The sequence below is a fragment of the Rhinolophus ferrumequinum genome, chromosome 8 (genome assembly GCF_004115265.2).
Source record: "Rhinolophus ferrumequinum isolate MPI-CBG mRhiFer1 chromosome 8, mRhiFer1_v1.p, whole genome shotgun sequence".
In the NCBI taxonomy this organism is placed as follows: Eukaryota; Metazoa; Chordata; class Mammalia; order Chiroptera; family Rhinolophidae; genus Rhinolophus; species Rhinolophus ferrumequinum.
Genome location: NC_046291.1, coordinates 5775351 through 5797694, shown reverse-complemented (window position 1 = coordinate 5797694; position 22344 = coordinate 5775351). Strand labels below are relative to the sequence as shown.

General features: G+C 47.6%; 1 protein-coding gene across 1 annotated transcript in view; it reads left to right on the top strand.

The window, feature by feature from the left end:
- The window catches only part of INPP5D (inositol polyphosphate-5-phosphatase D), a 107303-nt gene that overhangs the window by 51132 nt on the left and 33827 nt on the right, over positions 1-22344 (top strand). The window contains exons 6-10 of the mRNA XM_033112430.1: positions 5104-5191; positions 10027-10107; positions 10271-10342; positions 11335-11458; positions 20649-20755. Of these exons, the coding sequence (XP_032968321.1) occupies positions 5104-5191; positions 10027-10107; positions 10271-10342; positions 11335-11458; positions 20649-20755 (472 nt within the window). The remainder of the gene's footprint in view (positions 1-5103; positions 5192-10026; positions 10108-10270; positions 10343-11334; positions 11459-20648; positions 20756-22344) is intronic.

Genomic DNA, 22344 nt, shown 5'->3' with positions numbered 1-22344 from the left:
GATGCTGAGGTTCCCCGTGCACGACTGTTTGTCTTCGCCATGATAGGCAACGGGATAGCAGGCTTGGAGACTCGGTTAACTGAAGGGTGGCGTTTTAGAAAATCTTAGGAATAAATTATGTTTTCCATGCTCTTCACCCCCCAGTCCCCCCACCCCCTGCCCTGCACCCCCTGTTGATGCTGTTCCAGGAAACTAACTACAAACTCATAGTTTTTAAACTGCTTTGATTGGAACAGGTCATTCATTCATTCATTCATTTAACAAGTATGTCTGGAGGGCCTCCTTTGAGCTCTGTTCTGGGTATTGGGGTATAGCAAGAAACGGAACGCATAAGATTCCTGCTTTTTTAGACCTTGTTGCAGCTGATATCTTAGTAAGGAGCACAATAGGAGATTAAGTCTGTAAATACGCAAGATAATTTTAGTAAGTGTCATGGCAAAATAGAACAGGAAAAAGTGATGGAAAGACATTGAGTATGTGTGTGTGGAGGGTGTCAGTGTCCTTTGGGCGTCAAGGAGGCCTCTCTGAGGCAGTGACAGAGCTGAGACCTGGTGACAAGAGAGAGCTAGCCATCCAGTAATGTGGCAGAGGGACGCCAAGTACAAAGGTCCTGAGGTAGAAATGAGGCTGGCCTGCAAGGAACAGAAATAAAGTCTGTGTGGCTGGAGCATAACAAGGGAAGGAAAGCATTAGGAGTGGAGGTCGGGGAAAGGCAGACATAGACGGCCAGATCCAGCAAATAAAACACTGAATGCCCAGTTCAGTCAGAATTTTAGGTAAACCACTCATACTTTCTTCGTGTAAGTATATACCATGCAATATTGAGATATACTAGATTTTCCATTGTATATCTGAAATTCGTTTTAACTGGATGTCCTGTGCTATATTGAGCTATATTGAGCAGGAGCCACAGCTTGTCCACATCACAAGGCCCTGCACGAATTTTACAGGACTGGGTGTGGTTCGAGCTGGGGCTGTGAAGAATGGCTCTCAGGTGGCAGACCCAAAGTGGGCCATTGTGGACTGCTGTGGCTATGACGTGATGGTGGCCCATGAGAAGGGAAGTGAGTGGAGGCAGGCATCTGTCTGTTTTGCTTCCTGTCGAGTCCCGAGGTTTAGACAGTGTCTGGCACCTGACAATGGCAGATGGATGTTAGTTAAATGACCCCAGGCCTTGGGGGTGCATGGGTGCTGAGAGCTGGTGTGACCTGGGACATGTGTCAATGGTAGAGCTGGAAAAACCTGCTGCCTGATTAGATGTGGGGTGAGGAGTAGACAAATCGAGGGTGACCCTAGGTTTTTGGAGTGAGCGGCTAAGTGAATGGTGATGCCAGTTACTGAAAAGGTGAAAAAGTCAAGGAGGATTGAGTTGGGGGGTATCTTTCTCTGAGCTACCATTGGCTTGAGGTGCTATTAGACATGCCGCCAGCTGAAACGCCAACCAAGACGTTGTTCTGGAAGTTAGAGCCCAGGAGACCTCAGGGATGGGGTATACATTTGGGACTCATCGGAATACAGTTGGCACTTAAAGCTGGGGGACAGTGGGGTACTGCAGGGAAAAGGGGACTCAGGCTGGACCTTTCGAGGTAGGGCACAGGAAGAGAAGCTGGGGACTGAGGATGGCAACAAAGACGACCAGGTCTGTCCACTCAGACCACTTGGCATGACACCAACTCCCTGACTAGGATGATCACAGAGACTCAGCAGTGAGAAACGGTCTGAAGCCTCCTCTGTAGAAATGTTGTTACCACGTCACCACGTGCATCTGAAACAAAGGCCTTTAGCAGAACATAGGCTAAAGGAAGATTTGTAACCCGGAATTAGGTTATCTAGAACCAGACAGAAACTTTTCCAGAGAAAACAAAAAATAAACTCAGCAGCGTCTGGAAATATTTGGTAACCTTTGAAATGGAGAAACGAGAAGACATGCAAGTGGAATTTTAAAATAGGATGTCAAAGTGTGGAAATACTAAGTGAGGGCAGGGTAAAGATTTTAATAAACAAAGAAACAAACCCAAAACAAAAATACTTCATCATCATTTTAACTGCTTCATTGGAGGCCATAAAAATAAACCCATAATTTTCAAATCAAATTTGAAAATCAAATCACAAAACAGCCGAGTATCAGGGAGGACTGAATAAGCATATGTAAAGAATGTGTGATAAAAAGTTGATAGTCTTTGCAACGAGGGCATAGAGCTCAACTTATATAGTGGGTGGAATGGGCTCTGGAGGAAGCCGGAAAAAATGATGCATAATTGATGACTAAATGTATAAAAGAAAATTTTTTCCCCAGGCTTTTAAAAGAGCTAAATTCAGGAATTGAGAGACCTCATAAAGATCCAATTAACAGAACAACCAAATAGCAACACCTAAAACTCTTCTTAAATGTTTTCTAAACCACAAGAGAAAATGAATGCATAAAGTAAACACTTACTTTAATAAATTGCCATATTTAATATTATTCACACGCCTTGATGACACAATAAAAATTCTGAGCCAGTATCTCCAAGGAGAAGACTACTGACCTGGGATTAACTCAACCTAGATGTCATTCAAGGGCACTGGGTGTCTTTGCAGATTGAAAAAAAAAGAAAGTTTGTGAAAATGTGCTAATTACATGCTTCTACTTCTAAGAGGATCCAAGAATTTTTTCCAAAAATTTTAGCATACTGGTGATCCTAAAAATAAGAACCCAGCAGCTAACTGAGCAGCTGGATATAAGTACACCCAAAATGAAAGCATTCATTCTGTACTCCCAGAACACAGCATGCTGGAAATAGAAATAAATAACAGAACTAGCCACAACCACCCAACCATCTAGATATTTTTATTTATTTTTAAAAGATTTTTATTAAAATATAGTTAACACACAGTATTGTATTCATTCCAGGTATACTTTTTCTTAAAGATTTTTCTGAAAATATAGCTACTTCTAGACATTTTAAAATCATCTCCTAAACCACAGAAAAATTAAGGAACTGACACAATGATTGCCTATCTGGGTTAGGTGTAGCGGTACAAAGTACAGTAGGTTCTTGAACAACAACAACAAAAACCCACATATAACTTTTAAAGTAGTGAGTGAGAAACCAATTTAAAATGAGCAAATAATTGCTCACTAGTAAATACTAATGATAAATTTTTAACTAAGGTAAGCAAAAAATTACCGAGGAAAAGATGAAAAATAAAGAATTACAAATCATTTTATAATGGAATCCAGCCCACCTAGGATGAAAACAACAGAATAGAAAAAAATACTAGATTTTAAAAAAAAAAAAGCAAAGCAATATATAAAGAGTTTATACCAAAGTATAAAAATACTAAAAAAATTCCCAATAGAAAACTAATAAAGGACATGAACAGTTTATACAAATAGAAAGTAGTAGAAACCAACCTTGTAGAAAAATATTAATGACATTAGAAATTAAACATAGGCAAATCAATTCATCAATATTGAAATGTTATAACCACTAAAAGAGAGAGAGAAAAGAAAATAATAGAATTCAGACAGTACATCTAATGAGCAGGCTCGAACAGTGCTGTCAACGTAAGAACATCCAAACCTGTAGAGATTAAACCATGAGTTTATTTGAGCCAAACTGACAGCAATTTGCCGGGAAGGAAAATCTCAATGGATTAAGAAAATACTCTGGAGAATGGCAGCTCTGCAGTTTATTTTATACATTAGAGTCAAAGGAGGAGACATGAAATCCATTGGTGGTAGATTAAGGGGGAGGAAGAAAGCAAAGCGAGGGTGGGGGTTGGACACCTCTGGGATTGGATAAAAAGTAAAATGGAGAGATAACATACGTTTTTTGCATTGGTGGGCACAGGATAGTTAACATTTTACAGCACATAGAGATGGTATTCGGAGGAACAAGATAAAAATGAGGCGTTCTGTGGTCTCGTTCTGTGGTCTCGTGCTCTGGTGCAGTGGGTTGTGCCATGAGGGGTCCCGGAAAAAGGGATTACTCTGCCATTCCAAGGGCCTGTTATCTTAGATGCAAAAAGACAATAGGCAGGCTCGCTTAAGTTAAAGATTGACCTTTGTCAAAGAAACTGCAGGCCAAGGATGTGGCTACGGCCATGACCCGCCTTTAGTTAGGGATTTTCTTGTTCAGACCATCCTATGTGGTTGATTTGGGTCTCTGAGTTTGTAGGGCCTGCCATGTGGGCCTCCCCTGAATTTGTCAGGTTTAGTATGTGTCCCCTTTTTCATGCACAGTATCTATGGCCCTGTAACTGGTACCATCTCTCAAAGGCTTGGCAATATTGATCAAGAGCTTTAATCTCTGCTTATCCTAAAATTGCAATTGAAAATAAGAAAAGAAAAGCTATATGAACAAAGCTGTTCAGAGCAGCCTTTGTTTATGGTCCCCAAGGTCTCAAAATAACCCAAATATCTAACAATTGATTTGGACACATTTCCCCCACAGACTATTTTGATACCATTAGAAAGTCAACTATGTAAAAAATGAACAGTCTTTGGTGAAATAAGTGAAAAATAGAACTCAAAATTGTCTGCCACCGTGCTTAAAACAATAAAGCTGAGAAGGGAACAAAGAATCGATAAAGCCTGTATTGGCATCGTCAATGGATGAGACCGTGGGAAATCTCTGTGGGCGTCCCTCTCAGCTGCTGGGAAGGGACTGGAACCTGAAAACACTGACAGCTGGCACCGGAAGCCCCTGGGGCCCACATTTAAAATGCAGATTCCAGACCCAATCAAGTTGGGGCCCAGAAATTTGCATTTTTAACACTTGGTGTGTGTCTGTGATTCTTATCAACAGTAAACTTTGGAATGGTGGCTTGCTAAGTGATTTCAAAGTAGTTTTGTGATTCTAGATCCAAATTTTCTATGGGCCACGTATGGCTAAACAGGTAAATCGGGTCCACACACCACACTGCAGTTTGGTCCGGGGTGTGTGACGGGAAGGAGTGGGGGTCTGGGGGGTAGGGGAGACCAACACTGACAGTCCTGGGAGCTTGTTCTTCTGGGGAGGATTCTTGCCCTTGCCAGACGGGGCTCCAGACGGGGCCAGGGATGCCTCAGCCGGGTCCTCACTAATTCTTAACCTTTACCGTGTCCCCTGCCCACAGGGAAGTTGTCCGGACTCTCCCCTCCCTGGAGTCTCTGCAGAGGTTGTTTGACCAGCAACTCTCCCCAGGCCTCCGTCCACGGCCTCAGGTAAAGATTTTGGGGTTGGAGAGATGAATTTGATAAACTGGGGGTGGAGGTGGGGAAGAGGGGCTAGCGCGTGTTCCCAGGACTCCGAAAGGAGCCCCGCCCCCACCCCACTGCCTGATTTTGATTTGAGGAATAAAGATTTCAGGTTATTTCATCAGCAAAACTGCTTACTAGTGCTGAATAACGAGGCGAGGCAGGGCCTTTCCCTATCCTTTTTCCTCTGAAAGGGAAAGAAACACAGGAAGTGCTAAATTCTTGATCCTGCCTCTTGCCCCAGGGAGTTAGGTGCCGGTGTCCCTCCACACAGACACCTGCTCACAGCCTAGTTGGGGGCCAAGGCCAAGTTGTCTCCTGAGCAGAGATCTGTGTAATAAGAGGCGTTATCATCAGCAGAATTAAAAACAAGCAAAAGCTGTATCTCAAAGTACATGGAACCAATGTAAGGGACCAAAGGATTCATATGTTTTTTAAAAAAAATCTTCTGCAAGTAATTCAGTAAAAACAACCCAAATTTTAAGGTGGGGAAAGGATACAAAGAAGGTTGTTTTCCTGAAGAACTGGGAATGGCCAATGTACACATGAAAAGATGTTCAACCTCATCTTGTTAGTAACCAGAAAATGACACTGAAAATGAGGAGATACCTTCTTCCCTATCAGAAAGGCAAACCGTTGGCTGGTGAGGTCAGGACTTGGCTGTGGGGACCAGGGACTCACGGGGGTGGGGGGGGGGTGGGGGTCTCGCCTCTCCTCTCATGGCTGGGAGTGGAAATGGGTTTTCCGAAAGCAATTTGGCCATTTGCATTGTTGGAGAGGGGGGAAGAATTCCCCCCCCCTTCCAGCCTTTAGTTCTTAGGGCTGGACTAGTACTCAAATAATAAAAATTACGCAGACTAGATGAACAGGAGAAAAAGCAGTTTCATACGTGCGCACTGGGGAATCACAACATGATACTCTGATCATAAAACGAGGCTTAAAGAACTGACTGCAGTAGGCAGCTCTTTATACTTTTTAGGCAGAGAAAGGTCTGTGGGAAATTGACAAGACAAAGTCCCTGCTCATTAGGAGTCTAAGCAGATGTGGGCTTGGGCAGTGAGTTGCTACAGCCGGTACAAGGCTTGTTGCACAGACTTTCTCCCACTGGATTGTTTAACTCTTGTGATAAGGTGTCTCAGCCTCAGGAGCAGGGAGGGCTCCGATCACGTGGAGAGTCTTCTCCTGCTTTTAGGGGCACAGGGGAGAGTCAGGGCTCCTCCCGCTCCTGCTGCCTCTCAGGTGACCTTGGTTGGAAATGATCAGGAGGCCATTGTGGGATATTAGGGTGCGGCCTGCCCTGGGCCCTCCATGAACATGTTAAATGCACTAGCCTTCAAGCAGTTCTATATGTAGGCAGTTGTCTTAGAGACAAGGAGATGTTGACACCGATGTTTATTGTGGCCTTGTCTCTGAAAGCAAGAACGTTGGAAACCAAACAGACATGGAGAGTTGTAGACTATGGGACAGAATTTTCTAAGGTGGATGCACTGATGTGGGAAGACCTCCAAGACACACTGTTGGGTAAAAACAAACAAACAAAAACAACGGTATATAAACTATGACATAGAAATTGAAGCAGAAGGATTTATACCCAAAAGGCAACTCTGATTACCATGTCGGGATTGGGGGACCATAGAAGTGGGGAGAAGGGGGCTGGTCCAAGAGGAACTTTGGGTTTGACTATATTGTTTAACTGAGTTTTTTAGTGAGAAAATGTGTGTATACTTTATGTGTACAACTTAAAAATTCATCAGAAAATGTGAGCTAATTTTGCTTTCCTCCAAGTGAATGATGGGTTAATTTCCAGGAAAGTAAGAACAAATCTAGACAAAGCAAGGGCCCTGCCGGATAGTACAAATTTAAATGGTTTGACTAGGAGACCACACACCTGAGTTTCTGAAGTAGATTTGAAGAGGGAGAAGCTCCCAGAACGCTAAGCTGACAGCAGTCACTGGGCGGGCTGCCCCGCCAGCCAACGTTTGTAATTGGTGGCAGGACACAGCAGCCAAGGAATGGAGGGTGGCTGTGGACGTGGAGGTTGAGAAAGGGCTTTTGCTCTTACCTTCCCTATAATTCCTGATGCTCAAAGAAAAGCAGAAAATGGCATTCTTGATGCCTTCAGCTCACAAATGGAGGAGGGAGTTCCGATGCTGCCTGAGGTAAAGGACTCTGGCCCCTGGATCAGAAACTTCTAGTTCAATCTGACTCACCTCACTGCTCCTTAGTTTCCTCATCTGTGAATTGGGGATGGTACTGTCCATCGCTGCAGGGTTATGTGAAGGAGTAAATGACGTTGCAATTCTTACCATCATTAGGCCCTTGCCCTTAGGTGGACGACACAAGATGGGTACCCCCGGACCCCTCCGTGGAATCTATGTGAGAACTGCGGGGAGGTACAAAATGTAACATCAAAATGACTGCTGGCCTGAGGGTTGGGGAGAGCCTTGGATCTGCCCTGTGTGATAAGAAAAGAGAGGTTCTTAACCTTGGAGCCCACATCCTCCTTTGAAAAGTTCAACCGAAAAGCCAAGTGAAAAACGGGGCCAGTTGATGTAAACCCGCAGGTCACATTCAACCGATGAACACACCTCTAGGCTGGGCTGTGAACTATGCCTCAACCTGCATTCTCAGGACATTTGAGGCTGGATCGTTCTTTGTTGCAGGGCACTGTCCTGTGCACTGTGGGTTGTTCACGCCTGCTGGCCTCTGCCCACTGGATGCCATTAGTATATCCCAGTTGTGACAATCCCAAATGTCTGCAGACATTGTCAAATTGCCACCAGCTGAGAACCACTGGGCTAGATCTCCATTCAGATCTCAGGGGTGCACTAGCTGTGTGACCTTTGTCAAGTTGACTCACCACTCTGACTCAATTGCCCCATCTGCAGAACAAGGACTAGAAGAATCAATACATATGTGGATTAGATGAGTGAAGGCATTCAAAATATGCTTGGCACAGTGTAAGAATTCATCAGAGCCTCATATGCGTTCTGCTGAATAAGAGGCAAACAGACAAGGCTCCAGCATTGTTCTCAGACCTTCTGTTCCAAGAACTCACTCCCGTTTGTCAGTAACTTAATTGATACTTTGTAAGTTTTTGCCACACCTGCCCCAAAAGACACAGATTCAGAGAGAGTGGGGGGAGGAGACACCAGCCTAAAATTGCCAGGTGACTGTCCAAGGTGGCAAGCGGGTAATTCCAAGTGTCCAAGAGGGAGAACAAAGGAGCTTGAAATCTGTTATCTTTTCAGTCTTTGAGAAAAACAACCCTCAGACAAGGGGATCCTGAACTCTCCCATGTACTACCAGTTTTTCTGCTCTTACTGGAGTCTCCTTCCACTCCTTTAAGCCTTTCTCCTGATCGTAGTAGCCATAGACTACAAGCTTTATTAAGGAGCAAGGGCAAGACCAAAACGTAGTCAGAGAAAGTGTTGACAGATCTGAACTGCTGTGAGGAGATGGTGACAGTTGTGGTGGGGAATGATGGGTGGTGGTTGGAGGTGATAATGATGGTGCTGATGGAGGTGATAGTGGTCGTGGTGGGGGTGGCAATGGTGGCAATGCTGCTGATGACAGAAGTGATGGCAGTGGCAGACATGACGGTGGTTGGTGATGGCAGATGCACTGTACTAAAGTGGCTGGGTCAAAAGCAAGCGTAGCTTGGCTGACGTTTTAAGCAAGGGGTTGAGTAAAGGGGCATCACCTGGTTGGGGATAACCCTCCTTCTGTGCTGCTTGGTGTTCAGGTTAGTCATACGTATGTCTGGTTTTCTCATCCTGCTTCTGGAGGGCAGGGATGGTATCTTATTAACACTATACCTCCAGCACCCGGCAGCGTGTCTGGCACGGAATAGATGCTTTGTAAATGTTTGTTCTGTGCATAAATGCTTGAGATTGCGGACTCAGTGCCGGGCCAACAGGATTCAAACTCTGCTCTGCCATTTGCTAGCTGTGTGACTTCTGACAGGTAACTCCAGCTCTCTGGGTCTCATGCATGCTTGGGACACCTTTACTGAGCATCTTCACTGGCCAGGCGCTGTTCCAAGCACCCAGGTCGCAGCACTGAACACGGCCCTCATGGTGCCGATTCTCACGGAGCTTACCTTCCAGCAGGGAAACACACAATGAACAAATCAGTGATCACGGTGATTGATAGAAAACAAAGCAGGGGGATGTGATACAGATGACCTGGTGGCTACCTTAGCTAGCATGGTCAGAGTAGACCTCTTTGTGGATCTGAGACCTGAGTGACAAGAGGGTGGCTTTCCCAGGTGAAATCCACATCTCTGGGGATTCCTCAGAAAGTACAGCTCAAGGCCATGGGCAGATCGGAAGTGAGGGTGAGAGTGGCTGGGGGCGGGGCTAGTCATACAGTCTTACAGGACAGGGTGAGGAGTCTGGACAGTTTTCTCCCAGCAGTGGGAAGCAACTAGACTGGGGTTTTAAGTGGTGGGATGGCTATATTTAGGAAGAGTAGGAGCAACGATGCAGTAGGTACAGGAGGAGGGAAGGTAATTAATACTGAAGCCAATCCTAGAGTTTTGTATCAGCAACTCAGTGGATGAGGTGAGACGTACTGGGGCAGAAGTGAATTTAGAAAGAAGAAGAAATGAAGACTTCTTGTTTGGCCATAATTATGAGATGATCAGTGATATCCCTGATTTCCTCATCTGCAAAGGGGGATAATCATAGTACTTACAGGGTTTTGGGGGATGAAATGAGATGAAACGTGGGAAGCGCCCAGCGTGCCACCTCTCCGTGGCCTGTACTCAGTGAACGCGTCCTCATTTGCTCATTTCTCAGGTGTGTGGTGAGGCCAATCCCATCAACATGGTGACCAAGCTCAGCCAACTGACAAGTCTACTGTCCTCTATTGAAGATAAGGTACTTGAGGGGGTCCTGCAGCTTCTCTTGGCTTCTCTGTGGTCCCCTCTCCATCAGAGAAAGCCCAGGGGTGCAGACTCTGTGCTCCCTTTGCCTCTGTCCCAAAGGATGCTGCCTTCCCTTCGCCTCCCAGCTCAAGGACCTTGTGCATTTGTGCCCACAGGTGAAAGCCTTGCTGCATGAGGGCCCCGAGTCTCCCCATCGGCGCTCCCTCATTCCTCCAGTTACTTTTGAGGTAAGTGGCTGTACCCTGGTGCTTCCCAGTTGGAGGCTGGGGGACCTTCTGCCCCCTGTGGAAGGAGGGCTTTTGGCTCCCCTAAACGAAGGCAAGGAGCCCAGCTGCCGGGAATGGCGGTCAATGGAACCACCCGTGACGACGCTTAAACATTAGAATGGGCGCCAGATGAATCGGTGGAACCTCCCTCATAGGGAGGCTCCCCAGGAAAGAGCTACTTGGCTCAAGATGCCTTAAACTTTGTTCTTCTCCAAACAGGGGCTATGAGTGACATCAAATGGGCACCCCCAAATGGGCTATATAGTGCCTGAAGGGAGGATGAGGAAAAAATACAACTCCCATGATTTCCCCTAGGGTGACTGAGTAGACTCTCCAGGCTCTGGCCCAGAAATTTGTTTTTCTTAATTATCCTCAGAGATTCTTGTGTATCCATCATGGCTCTGATTCCACATTCAGAAACACAGGACGAGACACCCCTTGTAACCTCCCCCAAGTCCTTTCTAACCCTGATGGTAATTCTGTATTAGCCTATATTTCCATCTTCTGAGCACGGCAATTGTCTTTTTCCTAATTATTATCAGTCATTGTTCAATTATGGGTTGTAACAGGCCCAGGAGCTTAAAAAGCTATGACCAAAATCCTTTCTGGGTGTAGATGACACATCAGATTAATGAGCGTTGTCAAATTAAGCAGTAAATGAACGCTTTGCCAGCAGTTATCGTTTTCTCCATCACACCTGTTGGCAGATGGCTGCTGTGCACACAGTGGACTAGCTGGGCTCCTTCCCACATTTTAGTGATTCTGGGGAGCCGACAGTGGAACCGTGAGCATGTGGTCCTGGGGTGCGACCCGAGGGCTGCCCAGCCTCACAGACTAGAGGCTCACGGTTGGCACCACGGAAGCCTGGACAGAGAAGGGATGACCGACATCTCCCTCCCCTTCCCCTCCTTCTTCCTCCCTCTTCTTCCTTCTCTTCCTCTTTCTCTTTGCAGGTGAAGTCAGAGTCTCTGGGGATTCCTCAGAAAGTACAGCTTAAAGTCGATGTTGAGACTGGGAAACTGATCATTAAGAAGTCCAAGGATGGTTCTGAGGACAAGTTCTACAGCCACAAGAAAAGTAAGAGCCCCTCACGCCCACCATGGTCTCACTGCTAGTGCCCTGACGGATGACCCGCCAGCAGCAGGCTGCTGGAGAAGCAAGTCTGGCCAGGGACATCCCAGCCGTGTGCTAGGACACCCGCCTGCCTGTGGAAGCCCCACCCAGCTCTAGGGCCCACCTCTCACGCCCCCGCCTACCTGAGGCCTACTCTGGCCATTCCACCTCCTTCCTCCGAACCCTGGGGACATGTAGCAATTCTGTGATGCATTCCTCCCCACTAGATCTCCTCCCAGGGCCCTGCACATGTAAGGGACGTGTCCCAAACCAGGCAGCATTTTTACTGTAGTACAGACTGAGAGGTAGTTTCAAATGCCCGGGCTCTGCAACCAACATCCCAGCTCCACCTCTGAGCAGCTGTGGACCTGGACACATCACGTAACCGTTCTAGGCCCCAGTTTCCTCATCTGTAAAATGGGGATGATAAGGATGAAGCGAATAACCTCTATGTAAGGCTCCTTAGGAAAGAGCCTGGCATGTAGGAGCCACTCTGAGTACCTGAGGCTTTGCATTTTGCACCATCGAGTAAACTCACCAGTAAAAGGGGAATGTTCACACACCAGATGCTTGTGGAGAAGTTGCTTTGGGCAAGGCACGGGGATCCAGGACAAACAGATGGATGAGGCCTTAGCCCACGTGGAATTCACATTCCAGAGCACTGAGTGGCCAATAAATACATGCTCGAATAAGTTTATCAATACGGTGATTTCAGCTCCTGATTAAGTGCTGTGAAGAAAACAGACAGAGGAATGGGGCAGACAGTAATGGGCGGGAGGCAGTGTAGAGGGCGCAGAGCCTTGAGTTGGCAGCCCCGCTGGGGAGGACGGCCAATGACAGCCGGGCAGTGTGCCCCGAGGTCAGTGGGAAGAGACATTCTGCAGGGAGGCTCCTGTAGGAGGGGCTTCGGATGGCAACAGAGCAGAGGGTGAAAAGTGCAAAGATGGGGACCTGCTGTCTGCTGCCTGGACTGAGAACCTGCCTGCCAGGGAGGGGAACTGCTCCATGCCTCAGTTTCCCCATGTGCACAATGAGGGTAACCAATGTATAATTACGTACTATTTTCTGAGCCTCATTTCCTTACTTAATCTTACCCTCACAACGACTTTTTGGGGAAAGTAACTTTCCAGATAAGGAAACTGTTTCACTTGCTCTCGATAACTCAGCTGGTAGGTGGCAAAGTTGTGACGCAAGCACAAGACTCAGCACAGAGTGGGGTGCTTAGTAAGTGCTCAGTAAACGCTGCCATCGTTGTAATTTGGGTGGGAAGGGGAAGGCGCATGCAGGGCTAGGCATCAAAAGGAAGGGCACGGGGGCGCATGACTTAGTAGAAACCACCTGGGATGGAGTGTCCCCCCGCTGGGAGGACAGTGGCAGGAGTTGCTTCGCTGTGGAACTGAGGACTTGCAGACAACCTAAACCAAGTGGAAGAAAGATGGTGCTAAGAGGACATCTGTGTGCCAGGCCTGGTTAACCCACAGTACTGAGTCCCCAGAGGGGCTGGCAGGCCAGGGGCCCAGGGAGGCCATGCAGGGTCGTGGGAAGCAGGGGGATGCCAGCGCCAGGCTGGGGGCCCCATTGGGCCAGTGATCCCAGCAGAGTGGAGGAGAACACTTGGAGAAAGCACTTGAGTTTCCTGAGAGACCCCCAGCCCCCTGGTTCTGGCGGATGGGTGTCAACACTTGCCCCCGTGTGGTTCTTTCCATGTGTAGCTGATAGGTTTACTCTGTGACACTTGACAAATGCTGTGGATTCTTCCCTCAGATAAAATCTCACCTCCACACCACAGTTTGTATTCCATTTCAGGAGGGTTTCAGATGCCCTGAAGCCAGAGTCTGTCTTGTCTACAAACAATATTCTTCATTCTTCGGGGTCTCAAAATCCCTTGCAATGCAGAACTATTAGGATGCCAGATTTAGCAAATGAAAATTCAGGACGCCCAGTTAAATTTGAATCTCAGATAAGCAACAAATTATTTTTTAGTATAAGTATGTCCTGTGCAGTACTTGGAACGTACTTATGGTAACAATTTATTGCTTTTCTGAAATCAAAATTGAACTGGGAATCTTGTATTTTACCTGGCAATCCTAGGCGTGAACAGCATCTTAATAGAGGAGTTTGGGAATAGACCAAAAAAGGCCAGGACAGAAAATATCAAAGTGATTTTGTAGAGAGTAAAGGTAAATGTTTTTTTTTTTATGAAACTTGTGTTGGTGTTACACACACACACACACACGCAAATTTGTGTGCATGGGTCACCATGTAAAACATATTTTTCCTGGGGTCACAGGCAAAAAAAAAAAAAAAAAAAAAGGCCATAAGACCCTGAGCTACAGGCATTTCCTTTTTCCTACTGTTTGGAAGCGGAGGACTCTTGTCATTTGTGTTAAAAGTCCATGTGGGATGGAATGTCCTGGAGGCAGGTTGTAGTTGGATGGAGACGACTGCTGATGGCCAAAGTGGAAAGTTGGGAAAATCCTGGTGCATTAGGCTTGCCACACAGGTGCCCTGGAGGGAGCCAGGGCTGCAATTCCATGCTGTCGGCCCACTGTCACTGAGCCTTTGACTTGGAGTGACCTTCCAACATTGTGCTGGGTCAGCAACACCAGCCCTGAAGCAGACACCTCGCGGCATGTCCCACACAGGGTCCAAGGCGCTAGCCACAGCCTTACCCCCTCAGAACACTCACCTGAGCTGTTACTCACATGGTAGATATTGGGCCCAATAGTCAAGCCCTACAATAATGCCCATTGTCTAGGAATCCCTAGCGTTAGATCTCCAGAAGGGTGGGAAGGGAGATTCTGTGCTCAGCACCGACTTGGTGTCAGACGCTGTGCTGGGCACAGTGGGACAGAGGGTGAGAGCACAGATGGGCTCGGGGGCTAGACTGCCCAGGTTCAAGTCTAGGCTCTGGCACTAGCTAGCTATAGCACGTTGGCCTGGTTTCTTAACCTCTCTGTGCCTTCATTTTCTCATCTGTGAAATGAGAATAGTAATAATAATATTGATGATGATGTTAGATTTCTCAGAGGCTTGTCCTGGGGAGTAGGTGAGCTAATACATGTGACAGCAGCTCACATGTGTCCAGCAGAGGCACTGGCCCCATGGCAAAGTGTCCAGGCAGAGACCGGGGAGGGAGGTCTGCCCCCCATGGGCCTGCCCCATCCTGCAATCTCCTGCTCCTGACTCCCACTTGGAGTGTGGCACCAAGGTCTGAGCGATACTCTCAGGGCAGCAGGTGGGTTGGGAGTGTGGGGACCAGGCCTGGGTAGGAGGTAGGGTGCAGTGAGCAAACAAGCGTAGACAGCACAAAGAGGTGTTAGAAGTCCAGCCTTGAGTCCCAGCTCAGCCACTTGTGACTTTGGTCTAATGTCCTCTCTCTGGTCCTCAGTTTACTCTTCTGACAAATGTGTATAGTAGCATCCTGGAGGGCTGCTGTGAGTCTTAAATAGGTAAGCATCAAAGTATGTAGTGCCTGGCCTCTAGTAGATGCTCAATAAAACTGCCTGCTCCCACCCCCTTCATTGTCATAATGATCCTTCCCACATAGCTGTGAGGAAGGCAGAATAGAGCAGCGAAGAGGATGGACCAGGAAATAAAGTCCCTAGACACTGGACCGTGACAAGCTGTCATATTCACGCAGAGTTGAGGTCACAGTGTCGGGCAGGACTACTGTCCACTGCCAAGTTGGGCAGGAGAGATGGGGACTCACTGAAGGTTTGAGCGGGAGAGGGCTGCGTTAAAAGTGATCAGTTCAGAGTTGATCTTATCTGTCGTGGAAAGTGAGTTACAACTGAAAGGGCTGGACCCAACTTTGACAAGAAGAAACAGAAACCTAAGATGAATGAAGAGATTGTCAAAGGGTGCCTGATTGCTCTAAAAAAAAACTTGAGGTTCCTGGGCTGAAAGAGATACCTCCCAGGGCTCTGAGAAGCACTGTGAACTCTTGCCAGTTTCATTCAATGCACGTTTCCTTCTGAGCATCTTCATTGGCCAGCCCTGACTTATAGCCCTCTGTCAGAGAATTAACGTGTTCGAAGGGAAAGCTGACATGGGAGCACATTAGGATGTGTCTGAGGCCAGGTGGGCCCTGGGGGAGGGCTGATTAGCTGTGCTGTGGGCTGGTGTAAGGAGGCTTTATACACAGAGAAGGCTCTGTCTCTGAAGGAGTTCACCAAGCACAAGGCATGCGAGGGCCCTGGCACTGAGACAGTGGCATGTGCAAGGCATGGAGCAGGGTTCTAGGGAAGTCACATGTAACTTGTGGTCCCACAGGGAGGAGCATGGGGTCTCAGATGTGGGCAGGGCTTTGAATGCCAAAGTCAGGGCTGGAGAGCACCGACGGGCTTGCCACTAGAGGGGTGAATAGACACCTTCGTGCAATTAGGGACAGTGGGGAAGGAAAGTTTCTGTCAGATCAGGGAGGGGTGAAAGCCAAACTGGAGATACGTGGCCCTGAGAAAACCCAGGTCCAGTCAGGAATGGACTATTACAGTGCGGGTTTGTGAGACCTTAAAAGAGAAGCATGGATGCCCAGAGCCTGGTGGCCTTGACTCTCTGAGGAATGCACCCACCTTGCTTCTCTCCTCCCTCCAGGCCAGTGGAGCTCAGCTCACCCTCGGTCATGGCACCTGTCACACCAGAACACAATTACCTGTTCACAAGTTCCCTCCCCCAAAGTCGGCAGGGTCTTTACCTTACAGACCCTGGATCTGCACAGGATGTGGTCCCCAGCAGGGATTGCCAGTTGATGGAGGTGCTTGCAACGTTGCTCATAAATCACTGGCCCCCCCAAAATCGATTAACGCATGTTCCACAGAGACCTAGAAGTGGATCTTTTTTTATTCATTTCTAAATTCCCAGAGTCTAGAACAGTGCTTGCTACAGAATAAGTGATCAATAGATATATACTGAGTCAATGAATGAATGAATGAGTGGATAAATTCCAGGCCACTGAAATAACACAGTTCACGTGGCTGCCTGTTTAAGTGTCTTCTATAACTGTCACTGAGAGGCCGTGTGTTGGGTAACCTGGTTTGATGTAGTGGATTCATGTCCTGGCTTCATGGCTTGATAATGGTGAGAACTTGAGTAAGTTACTTAACTACTCGAAGCCTCCATGTCCATGTCTATTAAATAGGGGTTCCTATGGGGCTGCTGTGGGGGCGAGTGGGATGAGGCACGTCCTTAGCCAGTCCTGGCTCACAGCTTCCAGTCACGGTTATTACAGCAACGTGCTGCCCACTAGGAGGGATGCTTTGGTGGCAGGTGTTGGAACTTCCTTGCCCTCTTGCAGTCACCATATTCACTGGTAGCTTTGGCATCAAGGCTTTCTATGCATAGGAGAAGCCAGCTGCTCTATGAGAAAATCATAATGTATTCACTCACTGAGCGGCTACCACTCATGTGCCAGGTGCTGGACATGAGGAAGTGAACAAGCCAGGGAGGTTACGTCAAGTCACGGAGAAAACAAACAAGTACACAAATATATATATATACATATACCAGGAAAGAGTCGGGGGATGAACTCTAGGCTGGGAATTTGAATAGGGTGATCTGAGAGTAATGGAGAAGTGTCATTTGAGCTGACACCTGAGTGTGTAGAAGCTGCTCGCTGTGCAAACACCAGGGAAAGAGGTGCCATGGCGGGAGAAAGCTTGGTGTGGGAGAAGGCCAAGCGACGGGGACGTAAACGACGCAGAGATGGAACACCAGTCACCGGGGCTTGGTGAGCTGAGCCACCGTTAGGAGGTTTCAAGGAGGGGAGTGGTGTGGTCCCACTTTAAAGTGAACTGTGGCTGCTGTGCTGAGAATAAATTATGTCTGGGGGTAGATGCAGCTGGGGGACCAATGAGGAGGCCCTGGTAGTAGCCAGGCAACAGATTGGTGGCTTGAGGTGGGGAAAGATAGACAGATTGGGAATGTTTTGGAGGTGAAACTGCTCGTACCTGCTGATAGATGAGAGGAAGAGGACCAGAGGAAAGAGGAACCGAAAAGAGCTTCTCGTTTTCTTTAACTAAGTGTGGAAACAGGTGGGCCACTTACTCGCCCTGCTAAAACATTAACCCAGATCAAGCAAGATGTCACATCCTGGGGGCAACCACATAGTCTTGCACATGGATGTCAAGGAAAACCGGAAATTCAAAGGGAAGGAGACCTGGCTGAATAGTGGCAGATTTGGGAAAGTCTTGGGCTCTCCCAGTTGGACCTCCCAGTAGGAACCACACCATGGGATGTTTGCTGCTGACTGGAAGATGGGATTTCCGAGCGCACAGGACGTGCACAGTGTCCCCTGGGTGGAACTTCCAGTCAAGATGGCAGCCAAGCACACACACTATCGTCAGCTCCCTTCCTAAAGGCAAAGCTCACAGGTCAAAGAAAGTGAGAGAAAATGATGACAACAATATTCTGAATGCTGAAAAGCAGATGGATGAGGACAGCCGGATGGCTCAGGTGGTTAGAGCGTGAGCTCTCAACCACAAGGTGGCCGGGTCAGTTCCCGTATGGGATGGAGGGCTGCACCCCCTGCAACTAAAGACTGAAAACGGCAACTGGACTTGGAGCTGAGCTGCACCCTCCACAACTAGATTGAAGGACAACGACTTGGAGCTGATGGGCCCTGGAGAAGCACACTGTTCCCCACTATCCCCATTTCAACCCAAAAAAATTTTTTTTTAAAGCAGATGGATAATGGTAACCAACTTATAGGAACCAAAAAAGCTGAATTTTAAGCAAGTAGTTGGAAAAACTGAGACACCTGACTCATACCACAGAACCCACAAAGGGCACAGTAATTGATAGCATCAGGGGCCCCTAGAAGTGGGGGTGAAGGTGGGGCTATAAGTGGCAGAATTGGACGAAAATCTGTTTAAAAAGAGTTAGACCCACCAGATCCCTCTCCACTCCACATAGACCATGGTTGCCCCTTATTCATTAGGCAGAAGACTGGATGTTTAGTCTCCAGAAAAGGTAAAGGACTGGGGGACACCAGGCCTGATGAGGGCAGGGGAAGCTGCTGGAAACAGAGGACTAAATAACGTCACTTTCTGAATGCTGTGACACAGCCTGCCTCCCTGCCTGACCCCGGATGCTGCCAGCCAGACCCACACCCCGCAGGCAGGAGACTAGAAGATTCTTCACTGGAGCACGTGACCAGCAGAGGGGCAAAAATCTAAAGACACTGACATGAAGAGGTTTCCCTGTGAATCAGCCCACGAGACCACCCAGCGGAGAAGCCCTGTTCAACAGGCCCCCTCTCTCACTGCCAAGTGAGAACTGACAGCCAAGGATCACCAGACAATGGAGGGAAGCCTGGGATAGGAGACATTCAGACTCAGGGCAAAAATAAGCAAAAAGACAAAAAACTTGGAGGAAACAATTTATGAAGGTTAAAAGTAATAGGACCATGAAACAACAGAATGCTATTTTAAAAGGAGCATTCAGAGAACAAAATAAAAATGAAGAAAGAGGGGGAAGAAGAAGAGGAGGAAGTAGGAGAAAAGGAAAAGGACAACACGTGTGAAGTGCTGTCTACCGGGGAAGCTCACGAAGGGCTCAGCACCCAGGGGTTTCCTGGGGGCTGGTCACGTGGTCACGCTCTGCCTGGCACGTACCCAAATCCCAGACTCCCAGGAGGAAGGCAGGTGTTCAGCCTGTACCACACTGTTTGTACAGTGTAGGCACAGCGAGCCGCTTTTATCAGTCAGTGAATGCTGGGAACCCTCCCCCAATCCAAGTTCCGGATGCCAACCAAAGGCCACTTTGCAAGCAGGCTTTCCAAGGACAGCAGGCAGGCCTGCCGTGGGAACTCTGTGCAGGCGGATCAGCACAAGATTGAATTTCTCAGCAGCAGTGCCACAAACTAGAATGGAGCAAGGTCTCCAGAGTCTGAGGAAGATCACTCCAAACTCAAGAGTTCTGTTAGTGAAGCACGAGGGTAGCGTTTTCGGTCATACAAGGCCTCCAGAAACTTATCACCCATTCTCCCTTTCTTGAAAAGCTGCTGGAGATTTTGTTCCACCAAAAACTGGGGCATAAACCAAGAAAGAGAAAAAAAACATGGGATCCCATGCAAGAGAGACAGAGGTGAATGGGTTTCTGGATGACGTGGAAGTAAAACCTGAAGATAATGGCTGTGCATCAGACCCAGAGGTCACCTGTCCAGAGAGGAGAAGACCCAGGGGCCCTGGGAGAGGCTCCCTCGGGATGATGAAACTGATAAACGGCTTGATCACATAGAAAAGAGAGTTACAAACTGAGAGAATTTGGACCAATGAAAAAACATGGCAATTATTAGTTCCAGGAAAAACGGAGTTGTATAGTAAAAGGTAAGCAGTCAGCTTGTCTGTCAATAGCATTTCCACAGTCATAATGAAAAAACACCGACCACTTACCTGGCCAAAATGATGGTATAATTAGTGAGAGGATGGTGGGGGGGGCAACATTATGCATTGGTGGGGAGAGGGTCGGGACGAGAGCGGGGACAGGCTGTGTGTGTGAAAGACAGCTAAGCCCTTATCTTCTTCTATAGTGGGAAGTCAATATGTAACAGGAACTAGTGAAAAATCTAACACCCAAATCAGGACGTAACAACCTAAGCCTGCCATTTAGAGACACGGAATAAAATTCCAAAAAGAATCCATTAAGAGAACGGAAAGTGGTTGCTTCTAGGAAGGAGAACATTGCCGGGAGGTGAGCTTGGGGGGTACTGTGATGTGTACACACCTTGTAGAAAAATTGGAGCCTTTTAATCATTAATAGAAGTGAAAAAAAAATTTAGATATAAAATGAAAGCGAAGGAAAAGAAGGAAAGGAGGAAGAGAAAGAAAGGAAAGGAGGTAGGGGGGAGAGAGATAAAGAGAGGGAAGGGAGAGAGGGAAGATTATGAAAAGATGGAAAGTCCTGCTGTCTCTGCTCTGGCCAGGCCACCTCTTGTTTCCAGGCAACACCCTTCCCAAGCACGAGCCCCTCCCCGAAAGAACAGCCAGGAGCAAAGGGATCTGGGAGACCAGGCACCAATTTAGTGCTCAGCCTGGGGATGGGAAAGTCAGCCTTGTAGATAGGTGCCAGAATATATATCAGAGACTCTATACATATTGGGTGACGAATGAATGAATGTGGGTGAATGAATAAATGAACTTCTGTTTCTCTTAAGTCCTGCAGCTCATCAAGTCTCAGAAGTTTCTGAACAAGTTGGTGATTTTGGTGGAAACAGAGAAGGAGAAGACCCTGCGAAAGGAATATGTTTTTGCTGACTCCAAAGTAAGTGACAACAAACTACTAAGATGGCCAAGAGGGGAGTTAGGGACACGTGTTTTCTGAGGCTGGCTCTGTGCCTGGAAGCTTGCACCATTAGCTCACTCAGTTCTCACAACCCATTTCCCAGCTGGGAAAGCTGAGCCCGCAAAGGTGAGGGGACACGTTGCAGGCCAGCTGGGATTTGCAGAGCAGTAGCTCTGTTTCCCCCCTCCCACGCTGCCTGCTCGGGAGGGTACATCCTGTATCATCCTGTCTACCCAGCTCCCAGCCCCACTGGGAGGCCTTCAGCTTCTCTGGTCTGCCGTCGGAAGCCCTCTGGGGCACCCTAGAAGGGCAGTGCTCCCGCCCTTTCTACACTTTACTCACTCTGCAGAAATGAGACTCCCTGCCAGGATTGGCTCCTGGGGTGAGAAGTGGTGTGGGCTGATGGAAAGCTCGGGGTCTTTCGGTGTCCCGGTGGGCCTCTGTACAGCCAGAGCAGGGTTCTCTGTGACCTGATCCCTTCTCTGAGGTGCCAACCAGGGGATGAAACCCACCATCACAGCCTTACTGTTTGTCCTCCAGTATATGGTGCGTATGAGGCAGGGCACGAAGGGCTCCCACCACATCAGGTTGGCACGTGGCCAGGCTGGGGAAAAAGGGCTCCCAGTTCACATTCAGAGGGACGGCCCCCAACACCTGCCCTGTGGGCGAAGTGGCAGGCCTGGGCTGGTAGGAGGCCAGTGGGAAGGCTGGGGGTGCCCAGAACTGGCCAAGAGGGTGCGAAGGACTGGGAGGGATGATAGAGAAGGGGCTGGGGGAAACAAGGAAGTGGGGGCCAGACAGGTGACGGAAGGTGGAGCCTGGCTGGGCATCGTTCCGGACACAGGGACATAGGTCCAAAACTCAGTGCAAGCTCAGGATTGAGACACAACAGTAAATGGAGGCACCAGATTTTGAGCTATCCCTAACTAAAGGCAGGTTTCCATAAAGACAGCCATCTTTGCGAGTTGGTTTCTTTAGAAGGGAGTTCTTGAGATTTGCAATTATTAGGATGAATCATGAAATTGCCATCTTGGTAGGCCTGGAACAAGTAAATATTGGTAATTTCATAGGGTATAATCCAACATTTTTATGTATGTGTATTTACTCTATTTGACTGTACGCTATAAGAGGCTGCATTGCTCTGTGCCCCACTGCGTACCCAGGACAACTAAATGAAGACTTAATATTAGCGAGGCTCTGACAGCCTTCATGTGTTCTTTCCTTTTCAATTAGTTTCTTTAAATTGTCTTTCATTAAGCAAGTAATCTATTCTCATGGGTGAAAACGTTACAAATAAGCAAAAGATTTAAAATAGAAACACCCGTATACCACTAATAAACCGTAGATTACATAGTTCAGGATTAAAATAAAAATAAAAATGCTATGGTGCTCCTCATAATGTTTTATCTATTGGCTGTTCATACTCACCATTATATTTTGACCATCTATTCTTGTGGATAAAGTATTTCTGCACCAAAATTTAAAAATCCTGTGGTGTTCTAGCATATAGATGACCCATAATACGATAATCAATTCGTTTCCTAAGATTGGACATTAAGTTTGCATCT